We start from the raw sequence: 26,359 nt of genomic DNA, 5'->3' as shown, positions 1-26,359 counted from the left end.
TTTATTTCTGAGATCTATATTCTGTTGCATTGTCCTGTATGTCTGTTTTTGTGCCAGTACCCGCTGTTTTGATTACTGTAGCTTTGTAGTGTAGTCTGAAGTCTGGAAGGGCTATGCCTTCAACTTGATCCTTTTTCCTCAGGACTGCTTTGGCAATTCTGGTTCTTTCATAATTCCATGTACATTTTAGGATTATTTGTTATAGTTCTGTAGAAAATGTCATTAATATTTTTAGGGATTGCATTTAATCTGTAGATTGCTTTGGGTAGCACGGCCATTTTAATAACATTAATTCTTCCAATTCAAGAGCATGGGATGTCTTCCTGTTTCTTTGAATCATCTTCAGTTTCTTTTATCAGTGTTTTATAGTTTTCAGGCCTTTCACTTCCTTGGTTAAGCTTATTTCTAGGTTTCTTCTTTATGCAGTTTTATTTATTTATTCATTTATTATTGAAGTATAATTGATTTTCGGTGTTGTGCCAACATGATACAGTTTTAAATGGAATTTTTTTTTTGCTTTCTCTTTCTGATATTTCATTGTTAGTATAAAGAAATGCAGCAGATTTAAATATGTTAATCCTATATCTTGCGACTTTCCTGAATTCCTTTGCCTTTTTTTTTTTTTTTTTTTTTTGGCTGCACTGCACAGTAGGGATGTGTGCATTCCTTGAGCAAGGATGGAACCTGTGCCCTGTGTAGTGGAAGTGTGGAGTTCTAACCACTGGACCACCAGGGAAGTCCCCTTACTGGATTCATTTATTAGTTCTAATAGTTTGTATACAAAGTCTTTATGGTTTTCTGTATAGAGAATCATGGCTTCTGCAAACAGTGACAGTTTTACCTCTTCTCTTCCAATTTGAATACCTTTTATTTCTCTTTCTTGTTGATTGCTGTGGCTTTCCAATATTATGTTGAATAGCAATGGTGAGAGTGGGCATCCTTGTCTTGTTCCTGAATTTAGTGGGGAGGTTCTCAGCTTTACACAATTGAGCATTATATTGGCTGTGGTTTATCATAAATGACTTTTATTATGTTGAGATATGTTCCTCTATACCCATTTTGGTGAGAATATACTTTCTTCTTATAATAATGTGGTCTGTTCTTCTAAAATTATTTTCCACAATGTAATGAGAGTTTTCTGTGTCACTAAATCTACTTCTACAACAGTAGTTTCCAACTGAGAGTGTAACACAGACTCAGACCTATGAAATCAGAATTTCTGGGTGTGGGGCACCATGGTTTTTTTTGAAGTTCCACGGGTGAACTTGATGAATAAGCCCTGGTTAAGGACTGTCATTCTGTGCCATTGTGTTTAATGACTGCATGAAACTCTATCATGAACCACAAGTTAGACTCTTTTCTGTTGCTAGGCATTTAACTGATTTCTAGTTTACCACTTTTATAAACAAAGCCTTAGTGAACAAGTAGCTAAGTCTTTGCACACATCCATAAGCTTTTACTTTGGATAAATTACCTAAAAATAGAATGCACATTTTAAAGACTTTTACCAAATGGCCCGTCCAGGAAGGTTGTTTCAAAGAAGTACCTGTTTTCCTGTTTGATACCATACTTATTATTTTTGCCAAGTTGACAGGTAAAATATTTTTCATGTTATTGTTGCTTCAACATTTGCATTTTTTACTACTAGTGAGGTTAAGCATTTTTTATATTGACCATTTATATATATATATCTGAAAATGAGTATAGAAAAGTTAATAGTGATTTGTCTCATCATACATTTTGTCCATTTTTATCCTTGATTATATTTTTTTTGTTATTTATAGGAACTCTGTTTTTAAGACTATTGATGCTTTTATTATCATTTATTTTGCATTTTTTTCATTTTATTTGTCTTGATTTATTTGTGGTATTTGGTACTGTATACAGTTAAGTTTCATTTTGTTTTTTAATTGATCTGTCATATTTGAATTTTTTTCTGGTTGTACATTTATTTTAAATTATGTGTTCTAAGTATACAATAATTAATCTGTAGGGAAACCTGTTGAACTCATTTTCTTTTTTTAAATTTTTATTTTATATTGGAGTATCATTGGTTAACAATATTATGTGATTTTCAGGTGTACAGCAAAGTGATTCAGTTATACATAAACATGTATCTGTTCTTTTTCAAATTCTTTTCCCATTTAGGTTTTTACAAGAGATTGAGCCAAGTTCCATGTTCTATACAGTAGGTCCTTGTTGGTTATCTATTTAAATATAGCAGTGTGTACATGGTAATCTCAAACTCTCAGTATATCCCTCCTTCAACCCTTCCTCCTTGATGAACCATAAATTCATTCTCTCAGTATACAGTTAAGTTTTTATTAAGTCAATCCTATACGTTTTTTCTTTCACAATTGCATTTGGCATGTTTGAAAAGACTTTTGGAAAAGAACCTCTGCCCCCTCACCTCCAACCTGGCCCCTGCACCCTTCTACATAATGCTGTTAAGTACTAAAGTCAAATGTGTGAAGTTAAATTGAGCACTGCATGATCCCCAGCCTTGCTTTTTGTTGTGATTACTGCCAGCAAGTAGGCGGGTTTTAATTTAAGCTTAGTCTCTCTCTGCAGAGGAGGGTCATGAGGGTGCTTTTTTGGATTTATGTAACATTTTGGTCCCTCCCCCTAGGCAACTTAACTGCCTTGATGTTAGTTAGATAATCTTGTTTCCATTGAGACCCAAGAGAATCTTCTATGTAAATAGCTGTGTGAAGCCTTTTACATCACAAAGTTCCAGTTATCTTCAAATGGAAGAAGTCAGCAGAAAGTCCTTTGTTACCTGCATAAAACAGAAAAGTTGCTACATGTGTATATAATTTAGACTCAAGAAAAAAGTCTTCAGATCTCTGAAGTCAAGATAAAAGATTTTATCAAGAAAAGATAAAGTTGTAAAAAGTAGAACAAATGAAAATAAAAGGCTGTAATAGATTCTATAGATTACTAGATAAATTCTAATCTTGCCCAGAGTATACAGTGTAACATGAACAAATGAGTATATAAAATCTATACTTAGATGCTCAGTAATTATACTGTCAGAGAAACATATGTACCATGAACACATATCTTATACCTTGAAATTTTTTGAAATTATTAGTTAGCTAATAGAGGTGATTTTCTCTAATTGAGCCAGACTGTTCAGTCCTGTTCTGTTAAGTACAATCTGTACCATTAAGCTTTTCTTTCATTCTCTTATTTTCACCTTAAAAAGTTACCATGATCCAAAAGAAATCTTGTTGCTGTACTCAAGGCTTTTATAGTCTTGCTGGGTTAATAATGCATCATTACCACAAAGTTTAAAAGAGCCTAAAACACATACCTTGCTTGAAATTAAATTGCTTAAGCAGGTGTTCTCATGAATAAATGTCCACTGACATTTCTAAAATAGAAGGCTATGTTTTAAAGTATTTTAACATTTCAGAGTTTCCATATATTATATCTTTTGCTTTCGCTTAGTCTATGGAAAATACTTCCATCATCATGAAAATTATCTTTGAGTTCCCAAGTATGGCACCCTGATGGAGCTAGAAGCTTCTATGATACAAGATAGTTCATCGTATTTTTCTCCTAACACCACTATGGATGACAGAGTCAAAAACTGATCAGACTTTAGACCATGGAATCAAACTATTCTAGAAGAAACATTTTAACTGTGACATTATTTTAACCAGCATAACTTTTTCTGATTAACAAGTCTGTTTCTTTCCATATAGAATTTGTAATTGAGTACAACACCTAAATCTGTTAAATGAGATTTATGTGATAAAGCCTTAAAAACTATTAAGCCATATGCTAATACAAAATATTATTAGTCATATATAATGTAGATATTTGCCCAGTGGGCTTGCAAACACTTCCCACAAATAAATTCTTTGGAATAGCTGGAGACAGTATGGTTTAATCCAGGCCTTAATCCTGAAATAGATAAATACCCTGTGATTAATTTATTAGTGGCAAGAGAGACATTGGAAGAACTGTCATTAAAGAGCTGTTATTATTAAAGAGCTATTATTGATTTGTAAAGTTTTTCCTTAGTTGTCAAACATTCTTGAGAAAGAATATATACTTTGCCATAATATTTTCAATTTCCTGCAAAGTGAAAGTGTTAGTTGCTTAGTCGGGTCTGATTATTTGCGATCCCATGGACTGCAGCCCACCAGGCTCCTCTGTCCATGGAATTCTCCAGGCAAGAATACTGGAGTGGGTAGCTATTCCCTTTTCCAGGAGATATTTCCAACCCAGGAATCGAACCTGGATCTCCTGCATTGCAGGCAGATTCTTTACCATCTGAGCCACCAGGGAAGCCCATTTCCTGCAAAATTCAGGGTCAGTTCATGCAGAACTTTCCTGGTGGCTCAGATGGTAAAGTGTCTACCTACAATGTGGGAGACCCGGGTTCAATCCCTGGGTCGGGAAGCTCTCTGGGAGAAGGAAATGGCAACCCACTCCAGTATTGTTGCCTGGAAAATCCCATGGATGGAAGAGCCTGGTAGGCTACAGTCCATGGGGTCGCAAAGAGTCGGACACGACTGAGTGACTTTCTTTCTTTTCTTTCTTTCATGCAGATTAAATTCCTGGGATGTATATCTGGAGTAATCATGCCCAATTTCTAAACGAACTATCCAAATTAGATATTTATAAGAGCACGTTTTCCTGATCACAAATATCCTGGCCATGGCAGTAAGACTGGCAGCCTCTGAGATAGCCAGGTGGGAGCCCAGAGCAGCCGTGGCTGCGGTCAGGGCAATTGTGCCATTGAACAGAGCAGCACTGACCTGGGAGAGATAGAGTGCATCAGCACAGTCCTTTAAATGAATGAGCTACAGCATATTCCTTCTCTCTCAGGTGCCTGCTGTCCCTGCTTTGTGGGAAAAGCCTCCCTCTGGGAGCAGTGGTTGTCTGCCCAGCTGCCACCTCGGAAGACCAACAAAGAGCATCCTCCAGGTTCCCCTCCAAAAGGCCCCTCCGGATACGTCTGACAGTAAGCCACACAAGGGCCCAGGTGATGAGCCCTCCCAGCAGCCTGGTAACAAAAAGAAGTTCAGAACCAGCAGCCGGAAAGCAGAACCTGTTTGCATGGGTCATTTCCACAACCGCCATATCTTCCAGCAGCAGCTGATTGAAAAGCAGAAGAAGAAACTTCAGGAGCAGCAGAAAACAATTCTGGAGCTGAAGGAAAACCAGCGGCTGGCAGAGGTTCGGTGGGCAGCTGGGCGTACGCACCCACAGAGCTGCCAGCTGTCAGACCCGGGAGAAGATGAATGGGAACGAACCTGCCAGGTGCTTCCAAAGTATGTTCATTGTATTGGAACATTCTCTGGAGTCTTTGTTGTTGTTGCTATTGTTTTACTTTGTGGTCAAAAGGCTCCTGAATTTTACCCAACATCCAGACTCCATAATTGCTTATTGTGCACGTGCAAAGCAGAGAGGACTCATACATTGTGATTGGTCTGTGAAAGGTACCAAAAGGTATTTAAGGCAAGTGGCTGCCTATAAGGATCCAGTTGTATACAGTTAGCAATTGTACTGTAGCTGCCTTTGTCTGAGGAGCTTTGTCACTCTACCAGTAAAATAGGAAAATGCTTACTTGCTTTATCTCGATTTCTGGATTCCTGATTATGTTGAGGGCTGAGAAGCCAGGTCAGAAAATTCCAAGTCTAAACGGAGCAGCCCTTGGGGATGGCTTATTGGGGAAGTCTGTAGTTGTTTGAGATAAACATCTTTGAACCTAGAATAATAGTCCAAATTTCTCAAAAGCTATTTAAAATGGTTTTAGACATGCTTGTGACATACTCAGTATGTGTGATAAATGGTAGGATAAGAAGTGGGCAGTATGTATTGATCTGAAGTACTAGGTTGGGGGTCAGAGCACCTGACTCACGTCATAGACTCAGGCCAGTCACTCAACCTTTCCATGCCTCAGTATACCAATTTATTGAATGGGTATTATAACACATAGTTATCTCAGGGAGTAAGGATTAATTAAAGTTTGTAAAAGACTTTGAGTTCTGAAACTGGTGACTGGTCTGAATTCTTTTCCCCTTTTTTCTCCCCAGTTCACCTGTTGCTTGCCCTGGGACTGAAGGCAGTAGAAGTGATTCCCGAAACTTTCTTTCTGGACCCAGAAGGAATCCAAGGCAGTTGATGGCTCCCCATCCTATACTGAAAGGCAGGGCTATCTCGGTGGGACCTGGGTTATGGTTATCTTTCCTCCTGGAGTAGGATATGTTGGGACTGAATCCTGGCAACTGTTGGGTTTTGAGACTTAGCAGAACCTGGTCAAAGTCTAAGATGGGTAGATATGTGACAAGTAGATTACACCAGAGAACACCACGACTTTTTTCCTACCCCTCCTGCCAAACTTTCTGGTCTTCCTGGCCAATACAAAAACAAAACATTGCTGAAAGGTTTAATCATTCTTTTGTAATTTGAGATTTGGATTGTGTTTTTAAAATGGGACAATTCACAAAAAAATTCTGAGTGGCTTCTAAGAATAAACACTAAAGGTCCCCTGTCATTGTACTTTTTAACATTAAAATACAGATCAGTTTACAGTATTCTACATCAAGTTATTACATCATTTTATAATGAATTGTGCCTTGATGACAGGCTTCTAGAATGAAATCTATAAACCAGACATTTTAATAACATTTTTGATGTGCATAGGAATCATTATTTAAACCAAACCATTCTATGAAAAGAGAAGCATTCCTTAGAACTCACCTAGTGAAACTGCTAGTTGTTTTTACTCTGTACTTAGTCATGCACTGAACATATGTTTGTGTGAAGTGGTAGGCACTTTCACAATTTTACTGTAGCTTGTAAATCTGACTTTTTACCTGTGGTAGGATTGCTGCCCTAACAGGAAGTGATGTCACCAGAGGTACACTGTGCCTGAAGTCTGTTCCTGTTGATGAAAAAAAATCAGCAATCTATGCATTGACTCTCTGCCAAGTCAGCAGTTTATGACCTCTTTGTCCATCAGTGAGGATGATCAGGAAGTGCCCAGTTTGGTGCGATTATTTTTCAGAAATTATTGTTTGATCAAAGAGTTAGCATGTTTTGGAACACCTGGCTATTTTCAAGTAATCTTTAATGACTAGCTCTAGAAAAGATGAAAAAATTGCATATTACCACAGGCTCTGCCTCTTGGGGCTCTCACTTTAATCCCCTAGTCTTATTTCTGCCTCCTTAAAGACAGTCTCATTCCTGACATCTGTGGCACCCCCACTATTCTTTTTCCAGCAAAGCCGACACTTAATATCTGTAAGAAATAACCTGCTGGGTTTTTTGTTTATTAATTCTTGAAACTTGGACTTCAATTTTATTCTCTGTAACACAGCACAAGGAACCTAAAGTAACCATTGGCTGAGTTAGGTGAGCAGAACTTGATACTCCTCCCACCCATGCCCCTCTGCCTATGAAACCCCAGCTGGTGACAGAGTCATATTATCAGGCCATCTTGCACATTTGCTTCTTTTGGATCGATATTTAATAGACTGTCAAGAACAGGAGTCTGACACTTGAATTCGTTCAGATGCCAGTTCTTCAGATGCCTAGTACAATTCCATTTCCTGCCCATCTGGATATCCCGGCCCTAAAACTAGTTTAAAATGTGATCATCATGACCCCAAACCTCAGTTTGTCTGTTGTTGTTGTCACATATACAGACAGACATAGTAACCGAGGAGAAAGTAGCAAACTCAATGATATTTGAGGAGTGATTCCGTTCTCAAAGTATTTGTTAGATATAATTAAAGTTTTCAACATTCATTAATGGAATTGCCAAATTAAAATTCTGGTTTCTGGATTTCACATACTAAAAGTTTTTTTCAAGACACATTATCTTTAAACCAGTAAACAATTATTCTAATAGAAATGTGAACAAAAACATAATCTTGAAAATTGTTCAGCATGGCCAAGGATGGGATTGTCAGTCCTTAACCTATAGGATGTGTGTATATGTGTGTATATACCTATACACATTGTATAGTTACAATTTCTGTAGTTGTATTTTAATATAAATTCTATGCAAATATATATATATATATTTGGCATTGTGAAACTCAAAAGAAAACTTTAACAATTTTACCATAAAATGGAGACATTTCTTTTCCAGTGTTCGTTATATTTTTTATATTGGAACTCTTACTGTTTTCTAGCCATGGAAGAGAGAGCAGTTCAGCGAGCTGAACGTAGGCGGATCTTGGCAGAGAAGAAGAAAAAACAAGAAGAGGAGAAATTGGTAATAAATCAAGAATGCAAAGTGAGGCAAGAAAAAGGATTTGTATAGGTCTTTATTAAAAATTGAAACCTAGGTTGTTTAAGGCCACTAAGGCAGTAGCATAACACCAACTTTGGATATGGCTTTTTGCCGCATGGCCTGAACTCTATGATAGTTTTAGGAAAATGAAGAGAAGGAGCATCAGCATCATTAGTATACAACAGTGATGTTTTGAAATGTTGATGGATCTAGCAACTTAGGAGATTTACACATAACCAAGACTGATGTGTAATAGGTAAATGTTCAACCTGATAAGTTTACAAAGGTAGGTAATTCTTTTTTTTTTTTAATTGGAGGCTAATTACTTTACAATATTGTAGTGGTTTTTGCCATACATCGACATGAATCAGCCACGGGCACACATGTGTTCCCCATCCAGAACCCCCCTCCCACCTCCCTCCCCATCCCATCCCCCAGGGTCATCCTAGGGCACCAGCCCGGAGCACCCTGTCTCATGCATCAAACCTGGACTGGTGATCCACTTCACATATGATAATATACACATTTCAACACTACTCTCTCAAATCATCCCACCCTTGCCTTCTCCCACAGAGTCCAAAAGACTGTTCTTTATATCTGTGTCTCTTTTGCTGTCTCAGATATAGGGTCATCATTACTGTCTTTCTAAATTCCGTATATATGCATTAGTCTACTGTATTGGTGTTTTTCTTTCTGAATTACTTCAGTCTGTATAATAGGCTCCAGTTTCATCCACCTCATTAGAACTGATTCAAATGTATTCTTTTTAATGTCTGAGTAATAGTCCATTGTGTATATGTACCACAGCTTTCTTATCCATTCATCTGCTGATGGGCATCCCTGTCTAGGTTGCTTCCATGTCCTGGCTATTATAAACAGTGCTGTGATGAACATTGGGGTACACGTGTCTCTTTCAGTTCTGGTTTCCTCAGTGTGTATGCCCAGCAGTGGGATTGCTGGGTTGTATGGCAGTTCTATTTCCAGTTTTTTAAGGAATCTCCACACTGTTCTCCATAGTGGCTGTACTAGTTTGCATTCCCACCAACAGTGTAAGAGGGTTCCTTTTTCTCCACACCCTCTCCAGCACTTACTGTTTATAGACATTTTGATAGTAGCCTTTCTGACTGGCGTGAGATGGTACCTCATTGTGGTTTTGATTTGAATTTCTCTGATAATGAGTGATGTTGAGCATCTTTTCATGTGTTTGTTAGCCATCTGTATGTCTTCTTTGGAGAAATGTCTGTTCAGTTCTTTGGCCCATTTTTTGATTGGGTTGTTTATTTTTCTAGAATTGAGCTGCAGGAGCAACTTGTATATTTTTGAGATTAATTCTTTGTCAGTTGCTTCATTTGCTATTATTTTCTCCCATTCTGAGGGGTGTCTTTTCACCTTGCTTATAGTTTAAAGGTGGGAAATTTTTAACCTTCCAAAGTCTTGATCTGGACTGCCAAAAGGAAATTTTGTACCTACTAAGAAAAAATAGGGGCTTCCCTGATGGCTCAGCAGTAAAGAATCCGCCTGCAATGCAGATGACCCTGCATTGGGAAGATCCCTGGATTGGGAAGATCCTCTGGGTTGGGAAGATCCCCTGGAGAAGGGAATGGCAATCCACTCCAGTATTATTGCCTGGAGAATTCCATAGACAGAGGAGCCTGGCTTGGATCCCTGGGTTGGGAAGATCCCCTGGAGAAGGGAATGGCAATCCACTCCAATATTATTGCCTGGAGAATTCCATAGACAGAGGAGCCTGGCAGGCTACAGTCCATAGGGTCTCAAAGAGTCAGACACGACTGAAGCAACTGAGTATGTAAGAAAAAAAAAATAGTTCTAACAGTTTTGTGGGTTTTGGTGAAATGGAAGAAAATTTTTTCTTATACTGTGTATAGTTTGGACTTAGTATTTCATAAATGAAATAAGAACTAAAGAGTAATCATTTTATGATGAAAAGTTAATGGTCTCATTCATGCTCAGCCTCATCTTCCCAAGTAGAAGAGAATCCCTTCGGAGAAACAGTCAAGTTACACAACTGACCACCTGTTACTTGGGTTTTCTACTTTTAATACATAGTGCAGGCTTCTTCCAGAGACTGGGTGAGCACTTTGGTAGATAGTGGACTTTCCTCAACATAAACAATCTTATTTCTGTGCAAATTGAGGGTCTGATTTTTACAAATTCTAACCTTGATTAGGCCCAGTTAAAGGCCCAAGAGGAGGAGCATCAGAAGAGGGAAGCAGAAGAAAAGGAGGCTCAGCTTGAGAAAAAAAGAGAAGAGAAGAGACTGAAGAAAATGGTTAGTAGTTTCTGTTTGGTCAGCCACTTGTCCTGTGAAGCCTGCTGTGTGTGACCCTATAGTCCTATGCACCTTCCCTCCCAAGAATTTCTGTCTAGAACACTCTTCTGTCACCTCCACCCTCTTCTCTACCTTACTTAATAACTACCTGCTCATTCCTCAGATCTTAACTCAACCCAGTTAGCCTTTCCTGCCTTGCCCCACCCTCCTCTCTAACCAGGGTTAGGTGAGATCCCCTTTATGGATTCTGAGTATATTTCCTTCAAAGTATTGGGTTGGCCAGAAAGTCCTATCCTGCATGCAACTGAAAACACACAAACATACTCACAGCAAAATAAGAAGGGAATACTCCTGACAATTCCAATTCATTTCTGTAACCAGTCAAGTGGATGTAGTTGGTATTTATAGTTACCTTGTTTCACTAGCCACTAGCATCTCTGCTAGTCATGGGGTGACCTGAACCTTCATTCTGGGAGGGTTTGGCCTGTTAGTAGTCCTGCATGGATTGGGTTGTAGTTTTCCTTTCACCTTATCACAGGGCATGATAATACTAAGAGATACCCTAAGGGTTCTCCTATATTCCAGTCATATTCATCTTCAGCTCCATTGAGGAGTAGTACCAATTCCCCCTAGTGATCATTGTGTATCTCCTTATGGAAGCATTCCCCCATTTGGAACCAAGACCTCTAGGCCAACAGAACATAAATTTGTGAGAAAAGGAAACCAGAAATGTTGCTAGTGAGTGGTGCCACTCCCACTTCCTCCCCTAGCTTCCTGGCGAAACAGTACCATATACTGGATGCTGATTCAGACCACAGACAGCCTTCTGGAGAACCTTATCCTAGACCTGCAAGGTACTGCCACCTAAGCAGTGTTGCAGCTGGGTCTTCCAAAGGTCATTCTGCCATACTGGCAAGCAAGCTGCCTCGGGATGGTGGTAAGGCCAGTAAATTCCATGCGTGTGGGTCCATCGCTGCATTTCTTTTGCTGTCAAGTGAGTTCCGTGATCAGAAGCAATGCTGTGGAAATCATGATAGTGAAGACAGCATTCAGTAAACCTAGGGATGGTCGGACTGCCATGACAAAACACCACGGGGCAGGTGGCTTACATGACGGAAATTGATTCTCTCCCAGTCTAGGAGGCTGGATGTTGAAGAGCAGGGTGCTAGCATGGTTGGTTTCTAGTGAGAGCTCTTTTCCTGGCGGTAGAAGGTCGCCTTCTCAGTGTATCGTCGCATGTCCTTTCCTTGGTGCGTGTACACAGCAGGGGAGAGTGACAGGATGTGAGTTCTCTGGTGTCTCCTCTTACAAGGATACTAGTCCTACCCTTAGAGCTTGTCATAAGTTACTTAAAATTCCCTCTCTGATAGTTCCAACATCTTTCTCATATGTGGGTTTTGTTCTGATGATGGCTTTCTCTTTTCAGCCTGTGTTAATTTCTTATTTTTTAATATGTCTTTATTTTTTGTTGTTGTTGAAAGCCAGGCATGTAGAGGGCAATGGAAACTGAGGTAAACGGGCCTTTAGTGTGGAGAGTTGTGTTAATCTAGCCAGGAGTCGGGCTACATTTGAAGTTTGTTGTTCCTGTGAGCATCACAGACTTCAGTTTTCTCTAGCGACTATTTCTTTGTCCCCTCTTTTGGCTTTAGGTCTTCCTTTGTGTGGTTCCCTGAGGAAAATCTGTCTCTTGCAGTCCTCCAGCTGTACTCCACTATTATTACTAGGTTTGCTAGCACGCTGGTGTGGTGGGGATGAGTGGAGCCTTCTCTAATGTTCTGATTAAGTCTCACTCTTTGGAGTGCACAGTATTGGCCATTCAGAATTTTGGCTCTTACTGTAGGGGCAGAGATTTTCCCTGCCCCTGTGTTTCCTTCTTTCAGTCTCCACTGTCTCAGTCTTTGATCTTAGAGCACTTCCCTCTGTAAGGTTCCTCCTTCTCTTAAATGAGATAAGGAGGCTACTCTGGGCAGAGTTCCCCTCCCCCCGTGGCAGCAGCCTCACCCTAATGCCTTCAGGTGGTGCTGCGTGCAGATGAAGGCCAGAAGAAGAGTCTAGGCAGATTTCCCAGAGGTTGCTGTTCCTCTGCCCCAGCTAGACCCATGATGGGGACTTTATCTGAACTCTCCCTTGATCTTCTCTGTGACTATCTGGTGGAGTTCCTTGCAGTCCAAGGGACTCTCAAGAGTCTTCTCCAACACCACAGTTTAAAAGCATCAATTCTTTGGCACTCAGCTTTCTTTATAGTTCAACTCTTACATCCATACATGACTACTGGAAAAAACAGAGCTTTGACTAGATGGACCTTTGTCAGCAAAATAATGTCTCTGCTTTTTAATATGCTGTCTAGGGTGGTCATAACTTTTCTTCCAAGGAGCAAGTGTCTTGCAATTTCATGGCTGCAGTCACCATCTGCAGTGAATTTGGAGCCCGAAAAAATAAAGTCAGCCACTTTTTCCATTGTTTCCCCATCTATTTGCCATGAAGTGATGGGATCGGATGCCATGATCTTAGTTTTCTGAATGTTGAGTTTTAAGCCAACTTTTTCACTCTCCTCTTTCATCCAGAGGCTCTCTAGTTCTTCACTTTCTGCCATAAGGGTGGTGTTATCTGCATATCTGAGATTATAGATATTTCTCCTGGCAATCTTGATTCCAGCTTATGCTTCATCCAGCCCATCATTTCTCATGATGTATTCTTCATATCAGTTAAATAAGCAGGACAACAATACACAGCCTTGATGAACTCGTTTCCCAATTTGGAACCAGTCTGTTGTTCCATGTCCATGGTCTATCTTCTGTTCTGTTGCTTCTTGACCTGCATACAGATTTCTCAGGAGGCAGATAAGGTGGTCTGGTATTCCCATCTCTTTGAGAATTTTCCACAGTTTGTTGTGATCCACACAGTCAAAGGCTTTGGCATAGTCTATAAAGTAGAAGTAGATGTTTTTCTGGAACTCTCTTGCTTTTTCGATGATCCAACAGATGTTGGCAATTTGATCTCTGGTTCTTCTCCTTTTCTAAATCCAGTGTGAACATCTGGAAGTTCATGGCTTACATACTGTTGAAGACTGGCTTGAAGAATTTTGAGCATTACGTCACTAGCATGTGAGATGAGTGCAATTGTGCAGTAGTTTGAGCATTCTTTGGCATTGCCTTTCTTTGGGATTGGAATGAAAACTGACCTTTTCCAGTCCTGTGGCCACTGCTGAGTTTTCCAGGATTCCAGGATGTCTGGCTGTAGTGAGTGATCACACCATTGTGATTATCTGGGTCATGAAGATCTTTTTTTATAGTTCTTCTGTGTATTCCTGTCACATCTTCTTTAATATCTTCTGTTTCTGTTAGGTCCGTACCATTTCTGTCCTGTATTATACCCATTTGGCATGAAATGTTTCCTTGGTGTTTATAATTTTCTTGAAGAGATCTCTAGTCTTTCCCATTCTGTTGTTTTCCTCTATTTCTTTGCATTGATCACTGAAGGAGGCTTTCTTATCTCTCCTTACTAGTCTTTGGAACTCTGCATTCAAATGGGTATATCTTTCCTTTTCTCTGTTGCCTTTTGCTTCTCTTCTTTTCACAGCTATTTGTAAGGCCTCCCCAGACAGCCATTTTGCCTTTTTGCATTTCTTTTTCTTGGGGATGGTCTTGATTCCTGTCTCCTGTACAATGTCACGAACCTCCATCCATAGTTCATCAGGCACTCTGTCTAACAGATCTAATCCCTTGAATCTATTTATCACTTCCTAGTCACTGTATAATTGTAAGGGATTTGATTTAGGTCATATCTGAATGGTGTAGTGGTTTTCCCTGCTTTTTTTAATTTAAGTCTGAATTTGGCAATAAGGAATTCATGATCTGAGCCACAGTCAGCTCCTGGTCTTGTTTTTGCTGACTGTGTAGAGCTTCTCCATCTTTGGCTGCAAAGAATATAATCCATATGATTTCAGTATTGATCATCTGGTTATGTCCATGTGTAGAGTCTTCTCTTGTGTTGTTGAAAGAGGGTGTTTGCTATGACAGTGCATTCTCTTGGCAAAACTCTGTTAGCCTTTGCCCTGCTTCATTCTGTACTCCAAGGCCAAATTTGCCTGTTACTCCAGGTATTTATTGACTTCCTATTTTTGCATTCCAGTCCTCTATAATGAAAAGGACATCTTTTTTGGATGTTAGTTCTAGAAGGTCTTGTTGGTCTTCACAGAACTGTTCAACTTCAGCTTCTTCAGCATTACTGGTTGGGGCATAGACTTGGATTACTGTGATATTGAATTGTTTGCCTTGGAAATGAGAGATCATTCTTTCGTTTTTGAGATTGCATCCAAGTACTGCTTTTGAGACTCTTTTGTTGACTGTGATGGCTACTCTATTTCTTCTAAGGGATTCTTGCCAACAGTAATAGATATAGTGGTCATCTGAGTTAAATTCACCCATTCCGGTCCATTTTAGTTCGCAGATTCCTAAAATGTCTACATTCATTCTTGCCATCTCCTGTTTGACCACTTCCAATTTGCCTTGATTCATGGACCTAACATTTCAGGTTCTTATGCAATATTGCTCTTTAGAGCATCGGACTTTACTTCCATCATCAGTCACATCCACAATTGGGTGTTGTTTTTGCTTTGGCTCCGTCTCTTCATTCTTTCTGAAGTTAGTTCTCCACCGATCGCCAGTAGTATATTGGGCACCTACCAACTTGGGGAGTTCATCTTTCAGTGTCCTATCTTTTTGCCTTTTCATACTGTTTATGGGGTTCTCACAGCAAGAATACTAAAGTGGTTTGCCATTCCCTTCTCCAGTAGACCATGTTTTGTCAGAACTCTCCACCATGACCTGTCCTCCCTACACAGCATGGCTCATAGTTTCATTGAGTTAGACAAGGCTGTGGTCCATGTGATCAGATGGTTAGTTTTCTTTAATTGTGGTTTTCAGTCTGTCTGTCCTCTGATGGAGAAGGATAAGAGGCTTATGGAAGCTACCTGATGGGAGAGACTGACTGAGGGAGAAACTGGGTCTTGTTCTAAGATGGCCTCTGGAAGGTCCAAAAGTGTAATCGCTCAGTCGTGTCTGACTCTTTGTGACCCTATGGACTGTAGCCTGCCAGGCTCCTCTGTCCTTGGAATTTTCCAGGCAGGAATACCAGAGTGGGTTGCCATTACCTTCTCCGGGGATATTCCTGACCTAGGGATCAAACCCAGGTCTCCTGCATTGCAGGCAGATTCTTTACTGTCTGAGCCACCACGGAGCCCCAAGGTCCACAAGGGGCAGGTTAAATGTGAGACACCTATTAGACATCAAAATGAAAACATCATATAGGCAGTTGAATATGTAAGTTTGGATATCAAGATTATAGTAAGGAATCTGGCCATCAAAAACATGTCAGTGTTTTAATGCTCTGGATGTGAATGAAATCAACTTGGGATATTATGTGGAGAGAGAAGAAATGCAAAAATCCAAGACCATGTCTGAGAGTATATGAATAACTACTCAGAGGATGAGCTAGTGAAGTAGAAAGAATAGCAAGAGAATTACTTATTGAAAAGCTGAGAGAAAAAAAGTATTTCTAGAAGGAAGTGATGGTGGTTAACTGGGCTAAATGCTGCTGGGTACAGTTAAAAAGAGGACAGACAAACTTTTATTTGGCAACATGGAGATTGTTCATGACATAGACAAGAATGCTTTTAGTGCACTGCTGGGAAGGGAGCCCCATTTCAGAAAGTTGAGGAAAGAATAGGTGGTGAGGCAGTAGAGACCACGCATATAGTAGGGGTCACATGGGGTCAAAGAAGAACTTTTTTTTTCTGTTGGTGATTGGTCTTTTTTGTGTTATTTTGTTAAAAGATGGGCAGTACCAGTACATATTTGCATATTTATGGGAATGGTCTAGTAGTGAGAGAAAAAATGATACAAGAGAGCAAAGACCATAAATTACAGGAGTGCCTAGGTGGGAATAAGTTCCAGAGTGCAATGAAAGGGTGACTTATAAAGGATAGAAGGCAGCGTGTGAGAATGGTGTTAAAAGGTCATCAGGCACTCTGTTATTCTTCTTAATCTTGCTGTAATTCCTTGTCTTTCTTTCAGAGCAATAGTGGTGGAAATATATATACACACATATACACACACACACATATATGTGCTTCCTTGGTAGCACATAGGCACTAATGAATCTGCTTGCTTGTGTGGGGAACCCAGGTTTCATCCCTGGGTCAGGAAGATCCTCTGGAGAAGGGAATGGCAACCCACTCCAATATTCATGCCTGGAGAATTCCATGGACAGAGGACCCTGGTAGGGTACAGTCCATGCCTTCACAAAGAGTTGGAAATGACGGAGCAACTAACACTCACTTTTCATTTATGTGTGTGTGTATGCGAGCATGCGTGCAATTGTGCCTGACTCTTTACAATCCTGTGGACTATAAACCACCAGGCTCCTCTGTCCATAGGATTCTCCAGGCAAAAATATTAGAGTGGGTTGCCATGCCCTCCTCCAAGGGATTTTCCCATATATATATAAAGTCATTTGTTTCATGTTGTTTGTTGAGTAATTTAAATCAGAAAAATATCCTGATTTTGTGTCCCTTTTTAGCCTGAGTGAAGTACGCTCTGTAAAACTTTAGGTGCTAGATCACCCCCAATATAAGTGTCATCTCAAGGCAGACACTTTGATTTCATGTTATCCTCCCAGTAAATCTTAGATGCAGGCATTATGGACATTTTATATACAAGTTAATGGAAAATATAGTAATAATAGTAAAATACAATCCACTGTATTGAGGAATCCTTAATCAAGGCAGGAAATACACATCTAAGTTGCTATACATGAAAACAGAATGTTGTCTCAAGAAGATCTCTGGTTTATTAAACATTTTTCTACTTTTCCATGGAAAAGTAAATTTTTTAAAAAATCTACAAACAATAAATGCTGGAGACAGTGTGGAGAAAAGGGAACCCTCCTACAATGTTGGTGGGAATGTAAATTGGTGCAGTCACTATGGAGAACAGTGTGGAAGTTTCTTAAAAAAAAAAACTAAAAATAGAACTACTATATGATCCAGCAGTCCCACTCCTGGGCGTTTATCCAGAAAAGTTGAAAACCCTAGTTGGCAAAGACACATACAGCCCAGTGTTCATTGTAGCACTGTTTACAATAATCAGGACATGGAAGCAACTGAAATGTCCATCAACAGAGAACTAGGTAAACAAGATGTGGTACATATATGGTGTGGAATATAACTCAGTCATAAAAAGAGAACAAAATAATGCCATTTATAGCAACATAGATGGACCTAGAGTTTGTCATGTTGAGTAAAGTAAGTTAGGCACAGAAAGATAAATATGATATTGCTTATATGTGGAATAAGAAAAGGGTACAAATGAACTTATCTACAAAGTAGAAATAGAGTTACAGATATAGACAACAAACTTATGGTTACCAAAGAGGAAAGGTGAGTGTGATAAATAAATTAGGAATTTGGGGAAAGAGAGAAGAGATTGGGATTGACATATACATACTACTATAATATAAAATAGATAACTAATAAGGACCTGCTGTATAGCCCAGAGGACTTTACTCGATACTCTGTAATGGTCTGTTTGGGAAGACAATCTTAAAAAGAGTGAATATATGTATATGTATAATTGATTTACTTTGCTGTACACGTGAAACACAACATTGTAAATCAACAGTACTCCAATAAAAATGTCAATAAACTAGTTAAATAGGCCATTTCCCCCCACAAACCATCTGAACATGGCTCTGCTTAGGAGCCTACAACACCAGCCACAGGGCTGTATTATAACTGAAGATAACTTAGCTGTGCATGTGCGTAGGATTGGCCAAGCCCAAGGGCTTCTCCGGAGGCTTACTGTCTGTGTTAGATGCTTGTCTGCAATTTGCAACTGCTGCCGTGGACATTTCAGTGAATGTGAACATGGCCACCTTTTGTCTTCCTCCCCACTTAACTCTTGGCTCTCTCTTGTTGCTCTTGGTGGTGCTTTCGTCACTAAGCCATGTCCGACTCTTGCGACCCCGTGGACTGTAGCCCACCAGGCTCCTCTGTCCATGGGGTGCTCCAGGCAAGAATACTGGAGTGGGTTGCCATTTCCTTCTCCAAAGGATCTTCCCAACCCAAGAATCAAACCCAAGTCTCCTGCATTGCAGACAGATTCTTTACCAGCTGAGCTATAAGGGAAGCCCTTGTTAGTCATAAGAAGATTCTTACAAATAATTTTTGTTTCTGTCCATTCAATTCAATACATAAAATGTCTGTAATAAAGATTACGGAGGTAATTTCGGTTTAATCCTTTAGAGAATATGGACATTTCCTTTTCGGTGAGGAATGTGTACAGATACAGGAAGTTTGGCTTGGAAGATCAAAGCAAATATCCCTCCCATTATAGAAATGTTCCAGTGCATTCTCTCTTTTTTTTCCCCTCAGAGAAGGCTTAAGACTATTAAGTAGTTTGTCAGAATCAGCCAATTCACCACAACCATTCTCTTGAAGTGAAATTGTAGGAAATGAAGACAAAAGAAGCTTAAAAATTCATGAGTTTTTTTAAATTTTTACTGCCGAAACTGACAACTACTGTGGAGACAGTGTGAAGTCTTTGCTTTTACTCCTGTGACTTTCGTAACAGCAGCCACTGTATTTTTAATGGAGTATCTTTGAAGTTATTCATATATAAATTTCTACCCTATGATCTAAATGAAGGGGCTATATTGCTATTTTCCATAATAATAAGGGAAAAATACTGATTTCTCTCCTAACTGAATGAATATTTTACTTTCTAGTAACTTGGTGAGATGTGAATCATTTCTGTGAACAATCCTAAATAATTCAAAGCATATGCATAGCTCTGATTCCTGTAGGACTCAAGAGGAACTTTTTCTCCCCTTCTTGGCAGAGTGACTTCCTTTTTTTTTAATGCTCCCGAGTTCTGTTATCATGAATTGCATGCTATTTAGTGGTTACATATTCAAATTAAAGTAATTAGTGATTTGTTGAAATTCATGAGTTTTCAGGTCATTGCATCTTTACTTTTTGTTCAGTTTTATTGAGGTGTAATTGACAAAATTGTAAGATACTTAAAATGTACATACAATATGGGATTCCCACTGGGTTAATTAATATGTCCATTACTTTACATATTTATTGTGCATGTGTGTGTAAGAAAACTTACATTCTTCTCCCTTAGTAAATTTCAAAATTGTGAGAATATTATCAACTATAGTTACCTTGTTACACGTTAGGTTCTCAGACCTTATTCATCTTGTAACTGAAAATTTGTACCCTTTTTCTGGGCCTTGCCTATTTCTCCCGCCTCAAAAGGCACTGGCATTTCTCTCTCTGTTTCTGTAAGTTCAACTTGATTTCCTTTTTTTTAAGATTCCACATATAAGTGATACCACTCAGTGTTTGTCTCAGTCTTTTTTATTTTACTGAGCATAATGCCCTCAGGATTTATCCATATTGTCAATAATAATAGTATTTCCTTCTTTTTTAAGGCTGAGTAACATTCCATTGTGAGAATCAATAGTAAATTTTTTTATCCATTCCTATGTCAATGGATACCTACTTTGTTTCCATTCCTTGGCTATTGTGAATAATGCTTCAATAAATACAGGAGTACACATATATCAGTGGAAGTGAGAAATAGATTTAAGGGACTAGCTCTAATAGTGCGTGATGAACTATGGATGGAGTTTTGTGACATTGTACAGGAGACAGGAATCAAGACCATCCCCAAGAAGAAATGCAAAAAAGAAGAATGGCTGTCTGAGGAGGCCTTACAAATAGCTGTGAAAGACGAGAAGCAAAAAGCAAAGGAGAAATGGAAAGATATACCCATTTGAATGCAGAGTTCCAAAGAATAGCAAGGAGAGATAAGAAAGCTGTCCTCAGCCACCAATGCAAAGAAATGGAGGAAAACAATAGAGTAGGAAAGACTAGAGATCTCTTCAAGAAAATTAGAGATACCAAGGGAACATTTCATGCAAAGATGGGCACAATAAAGGACAGAAATGGTATGGACCTAACAGAAGCAGAAGATATTAAGAAGAGGTGGTGAGAATACACAGAAGAACTATACAAAAAAGATCTTCATGACCCAGATAATCATGATGGTGTGATCACTCACCTAGAGGCAGACATCCTGGAATGTGAAGTCAAGTGGGCCTTAGGAAGCATCACTACAAACAAAACTAGTGGAGGTGATGGAATTCCAGTTGAGCTATTTCCAGTCCTAAAAGATGATGCTGTGAAGGTGCTGCACTCAATATGCCAGCAAATTTGGAAAACTCAGCAGTGGCCACGGGACTGGAAAAGGTCAGTTTTCATTCCAATCACAAAGAAAGGCAATGCCAGAGAATGCTCAAAGTACCACACAATTGCACTCATCTCACACCCTAGTAAAGTAATGCTTAAAATTCTCCAAGCCAAGCTTCAGCAATACATGAACCGTGAACTTCCTGATGTTCAAGCTGGTTTTAGAAAAGGCACAGGAACCAGAGATCAAATTGCCAACATCTGCTGGATCATCAAAAAAACGAGAGTTCCAGAAAAACATTTATTTCTGCTTTGTTGACTATGCCAAAGCCTTTGACTGTGTGGATCATAATAAGCTGTGGAAAATTCTGAAAGAGATGGGTATACCAGACCACCTGACCTGCCTCTTGAGAAACCTGTATGCAGGTCAGGAAACAACAGTTAGAACTGGACATGGAACAACAGACTGGTTCCAAATAGGAAAAGGAGTATGTCAAGGCTGTATATTGTCACCCTGCTTATTTAACTTATATGCAGAGTACATCATGAGAAATGCTGGGCTGGAGGATACACAAGCTGGAATCAAGATTGCCAGGAGAAATATCAGTAACCTTGGTTATGCAGATGACACCACCCTTATGGCAGAAACTGAAGAGGAACTAAAGAGCCTCTTGATGAAAATGAAAGAGGAGAGTGAAAAAGTTGGCTTGAAGCTCAACATTCAGAAAACTAAGATCATGGCATCCAGTCCCATCACTTCATGGTAGATAGATGTGGAAACAGTGTCAGACTTTATTTTTCTGGGCTCCAAAATCACTGCAGATGGTGACTGCAGCCATGAAATTAAAAGATGCTTATTCCTTGGAAGGAAAGTTATGACCAACCTAGATAACATATTAAAAAGGAGAAACATTACTTTGCCAACAGAGGTCCATCTAGTCAAGGCTATGGTTTTTCCTGTGGTCATGTATGGATGTGAGAGTTGGACTATAAAGAAAGCTGAGCACCAAAGAACTGATGCTTTTAAACTGTGGTGTTGGAGAAGACTCTTGAGAGTCCCTTGGACTGCAAGGAGATCCAACCAGTCCATCCTAAAGGAAATCAGTCCTGGGTGTTTATTGGAAGGACTGATGTTGAAGCTCAAACTCCAGTACTTTGGCCACCTGATGCAAAGAGCTAACTCATTTGAAAAGACCCTGATGCTGGGAAAGATTGAGGGCAGGAGGAGAAGGGGGACAGAGGATGAGATGGTTGGATGGCATCATCAACTTGATGGACATGGGTTTGGGTAGACTCCAGGAGTTGATAGACAGGGAGGCCTGGTGTGCTGTGGTTCATGGGGTTGCAAAGAGTCGGACACGACTGAGCGACAGAACTGAACTGACACATATATCTTTGAGATGGTGATTTTGTTTCCTATTGGATATATACTCAGAAGTAAGATTGCTGGGTAATATAGTAGTTCATTTGTAATTTATTGAGTAGTTCATTTGTAATTTATTTATCCATACTGTTTTCCTTAGTGGCTGTACCAGTTTACATTCCTCCACAGTGTACAACGGTTCCCTTTTTTCCACATCCTCATTAGCATTTGTTATCCCTTGTCTTTTTGTTAATTGCCATCCTAACAGGTGTTAGGTGATAGCTTATTGTCGTTTTAATTTGTATACCCCTGATGATTAGTGATTTTGAGCACTTTTTCACATACCCGTTGGCACTTGTGTGTGTCTTCTTTGGAAAATAGTCTGTTCAGATCCTTTACCCATGTTTTCAAATGAGTTTTTTGTTGTGTTTTTTTTTTGGTTTTTTTTTTTTTTTTTTTTTTTTGCTTTTGAGTTATATGAGTTCCTTGTATATTTTGGATATTAACCCTTTACTCGGTATGTGGTTGCAAATATTTTCTCCCATTCCATAGGTTTCGTTTTCATTGTGTTGTTGGTTTCCCTTCCTGTACAGAAGCTTTTTAGTTTGATGTAGTCCTGCTCATTTATTTTGGCTTTTGTTGCCTTTGCTTTTTGGAGAAGGCAGTGGCACCCCACTCCAGTACTTTTGCCTGGAAAATCCCATGGACGGAGGAGCCTGGTGGGCTGCAGTTCATGGGGTCGCTGAGGGTCGGAAACGACTGAGCGACCTCACTTTCACTTTTCACTTTCATGCATTGGAGAAGGAAATGGCAACCCACTCCAGTGTTCTTGCCTGGAGAGAATCCGGGGATGGGGGAGCCTGGTGGGCGGCCGTCTATGGGGTAGCACGGAGTTGGACACGACTAAAGAGATTTAGCAGCAGCAGCCTTTGCTTTTGGTGTCAAATCCAAGATTTTGATTACTGATTCAGTCTCTTTATCAGAATTAGTCTGTTCAGTTTTCTGATTCTTCATGATTCAGTCATAGTAGGTTGCATGTTTCTAGGAATCTGTCCATTTCTTCTTATGTTATCTAACTTGTTGGCATTTAATTGTTTATAGTAGTTTTTATTTCTCAGTTTTCTGTAGTAATGTCTTTCATTTCTGACTTTGTCTTTTTTTCCCTTAGTCTAGCTAATGGTTTGTCTGGGTTTTTGGTTTTTTTTTTTAAACAGTTCTTAGCGTCTATGATCTTTTTAATCATCTTTCTAGTCTCTATTTCATTTATTTCTGTTTTAATCTTTATTTCCTTCCTACTGCTAACTTTGGGCTTAGCTTGTTCTTCTAGTTCCTTGAGGTGTATAGTCAGGTTGTTTATTTGAGATCTTTTTTCTTAATGTAAGACTTTAAACTTACCTAGTAGAACTGCTTTTGCTGCATCCCATAAGTTCAGGTATGTTTTGTTTCCATTTTCATTTTATCAGATTCTTTATTATTTAATTTTCCTTTTGATTTCTTTTGTGACTCTTGGTTGTTCAGAATCATGTTGTTTAATCTCCACATATTTGTGAATTTTCCAGTTTTCCTCTTATATTGATTTTTAATTTTATAACATTGAAGTTGGAAAATATGCTTGATATGATTTCAGTCTTTTAAAATTTATTAAGACTTGTTTTATGGCCTAACATGATCCATCCTGAAGAATGTTCCATGTACACTTGAGAAAAATATGTATTCTGCTGCCAGTGGATAAAATGTTCTGTGTATATCTATTAATTCCATCTAACTTGTTATTTAAGTCCAGTATGTCTGTGTTGATTTTCTGTTTGGGTGATCTGTCCATTGTTGGAAGTGGCTTATCAAAATCCACTACTATTATTGTATTTCTGCCTACTTCTCACTTCAAAATGTTAATATTTGCTTTATATATATTTAGGTGCTCCAGTGTTGTGCATATCATTTAACTTGTTACATCCTTTTGACTGACTTCTTTATCATGACATAATGTCACTTGTTATAGTTTTATATAGGCCTAATGTCTATATTGTCTGATATAAATACAGCTACCCCTGCTCTCCTTACAATCCAAACTACCTGTCTGCATAGAATATCTTCTCCATCCCATCACTTGCAGTCTGTTGTGTCCTTAAAGCTGGACTGAGCCTCTCATTGAAAGCATATAGTCAGGTCTTATGTTTTTATCCATTCAACTACTCTGTGTTTTTGGAATGAGGATTTAATCTATGTACATTTAAAGCAGTTATTAATAGGTGTTGGCTTGCTATTTTGCCATTTTAATTATTTTCTAGCTGTTTTGTAATTTCTTTTTTTCCTTTCTTCCTCTCTTGAGTTCTTTTGATTATATGTATTGTGCTATGATTTATATTTTGTATATTTACTGTAAGTTTATGCTTTGTGGTTACCATAAGGCTTATATAAAACATTTTGTAGTCATAACAGTCTTTAAGCTGATAATTTTGAATGCATACAAAAACTCTGTATTTTTACACTTCTGCCACCATATTTGTGTTACTGTCACACTTTACATCTTTTTATATTGTATATCAAATTATTTAGTTGTTTTTAATACTTTTGTCTTAACTTGTACTAGAGTTTTAAGTGACTCACCATTACAATATTGAGTATTCTGCATTTAACAATATATTTACCTTTATTAGTAAGTTTATACTTTAATATATTTTCATATTACTGATTAGAGAACACTGTTCCTGGGTAGCATATTCTTAATTGGCAGTTTTTTCTTTCAGCACTTGAATATAACATCGCACTTCTCTGGCCTGCGAGGTTTCTGTTGAAAAATCCACTGACAGTTTTGTACTATCAGTGTATAAGGAATGGCTTTGTATATAAGTTACTTTTTTCTATTGTTTTTAAGATTCTTTGTCTTTAATTTTTGACAATTTAAACTGTCTTTGTGCGTGTGTCTTTAGATTCATCTTATTTGGTACTTTTTGGGCTTCTTGAACCTGGATATCTGTTTCTTTCTCAAGGTTAGGGAAGTTTTCAGCCAGTGTTTCTCTGAATAAGCTTTGTTCTCTTTTCTCTTTCTGGGACTCCTATAATATATATATTCTCCCTTTGATGATATCCCATTAGTCCCTTAAGCTATTTTCACTTTTTCTCATTATTTTTTCATTTCTCTGATTGGATGAATTCCACTGTTCTGTCTGTAAGCTGGCTGAATCTTTTTTCCTTCAGTTTAGTGTGCTGTTGGACCCCTTTGTTGAATTTTTCAGTTTGATTATTTTATTCTTCAGCTGTGTGATTTATGTTTGGTACTTTTTAATGTTTTCTCTCTCTGTTGAAATTCTCACTTTGTGCATTGCTCTCCTGACGTCAGTTAGCATCCTTATCACCATTATTTTGAAAACACTATTGAGTAAATTGGACTTCCCTGATGGTTCAGATGGTAAAGCATCTGCCTGGAATGCAGGAGACCTGGGTTCAATCCCTGGGTTGGGAAGATCTCCTAGAGAAGGAAATGGCAACACACTCCAGTATTCTTGCCTGGAAAATCCCATGGACAGAGGAGCCTGGTAGGCAACAGTCCATGGGGTCGGAAAGAGTCGGATATGACTGAGCGACTTCACTATTGGGTAAATCACTTATCTCCATTTCATTAAGATTGGTTTCTGGAAGTTTATCTTGCTCTTTTGTTTGGAACATAGTTCTCTGTTTCTTTATTTTTCTTGACTCTCTGTGTTGGTTTCTGTACATTAAACAGTCACCTCTCCTAGTCTTGACAGAGTGGTCTCAAGAAGATGAACTCATCAGTCAGCCTGGCCCAGATTCCTGGTTGTCTCTCAAACCTTTCTGATTGTCAAAGCCACTGTCTTTGTCTTTAGTAACTCCGCCTGTTTGAGTATGTGTCCAGACTTATCAGTGTCCCCAAAGAAAGGATCTCAGTCAGTACCTTGATGCACACTGATTAGAATCTGTACCCTCAAGCAGCACCTATGCTCAGTGTGTGTGTGTGTGTGTGTGTGTGTGTGTGTATATATGTAGATATATGTAGATATATGTAGTTAAGTGTATTTTATATATATATATATATATATATAGTATATATAGTTAAGCCCCTTCCAGGGAGAAACTAGGAGATGTGTGTTTTTCCTGCTCCCTTTCACTGAGCCCTGGTGTATAGCCCTGGGGCTGGGTGGCCAAGGCAATGGGGCTGGAGTCTTTCTG

General features: G+C 38.9%; 1 protein-coding gene across 1 annotated transcript in view; it reads left to right on the top strand.

The window, feature by feature from the left end:
* CCDC191 (coiled-coil domain containing 191) overlaps positions 1–26,359 on the top strand; it is a 97,293-nt gene that overhangs the window by 49,780 nt on the left and 21,154 nt on the right. The window contains exons 10-13 of the mRNA XM_005674941.3: positions 4,843–5,288; positions 6,054–6,166; positions 8,160–8,242; positions 10,449–10,550. Coding sequence (XP_005674998.2) covers positions 4,843–5,288; positions 6,054–6,166; positions 8,160–8,242; positions 10,449–10,550 — 744 coding nt within the window. The remainder of the gene's footprint in view (positions 1–4,842; positions 5,289–6,053; positions 6,167–8,159; positions 8,243–10,448; positions 10,551–26,359) is intronic.

The sequence above is a fragment of the Capra hircus genome, chromosome 1, assembly GCF_001704415.2.
Source record: "Capra hircus breed San Clemente chromosome 1, ASM170441v1, whole genome shotgun sequence".
NCBI lineage: Eukaryota > Metazoa > Chordata > Mammalia > Artiodactyla > Bovidae > Capra > Capra hircus.
The sequence above is the reverse complement of the archived record's forward strand: the minus strand, read 5'-3'. Positions and strand labels throughout refer to the sequence as shown.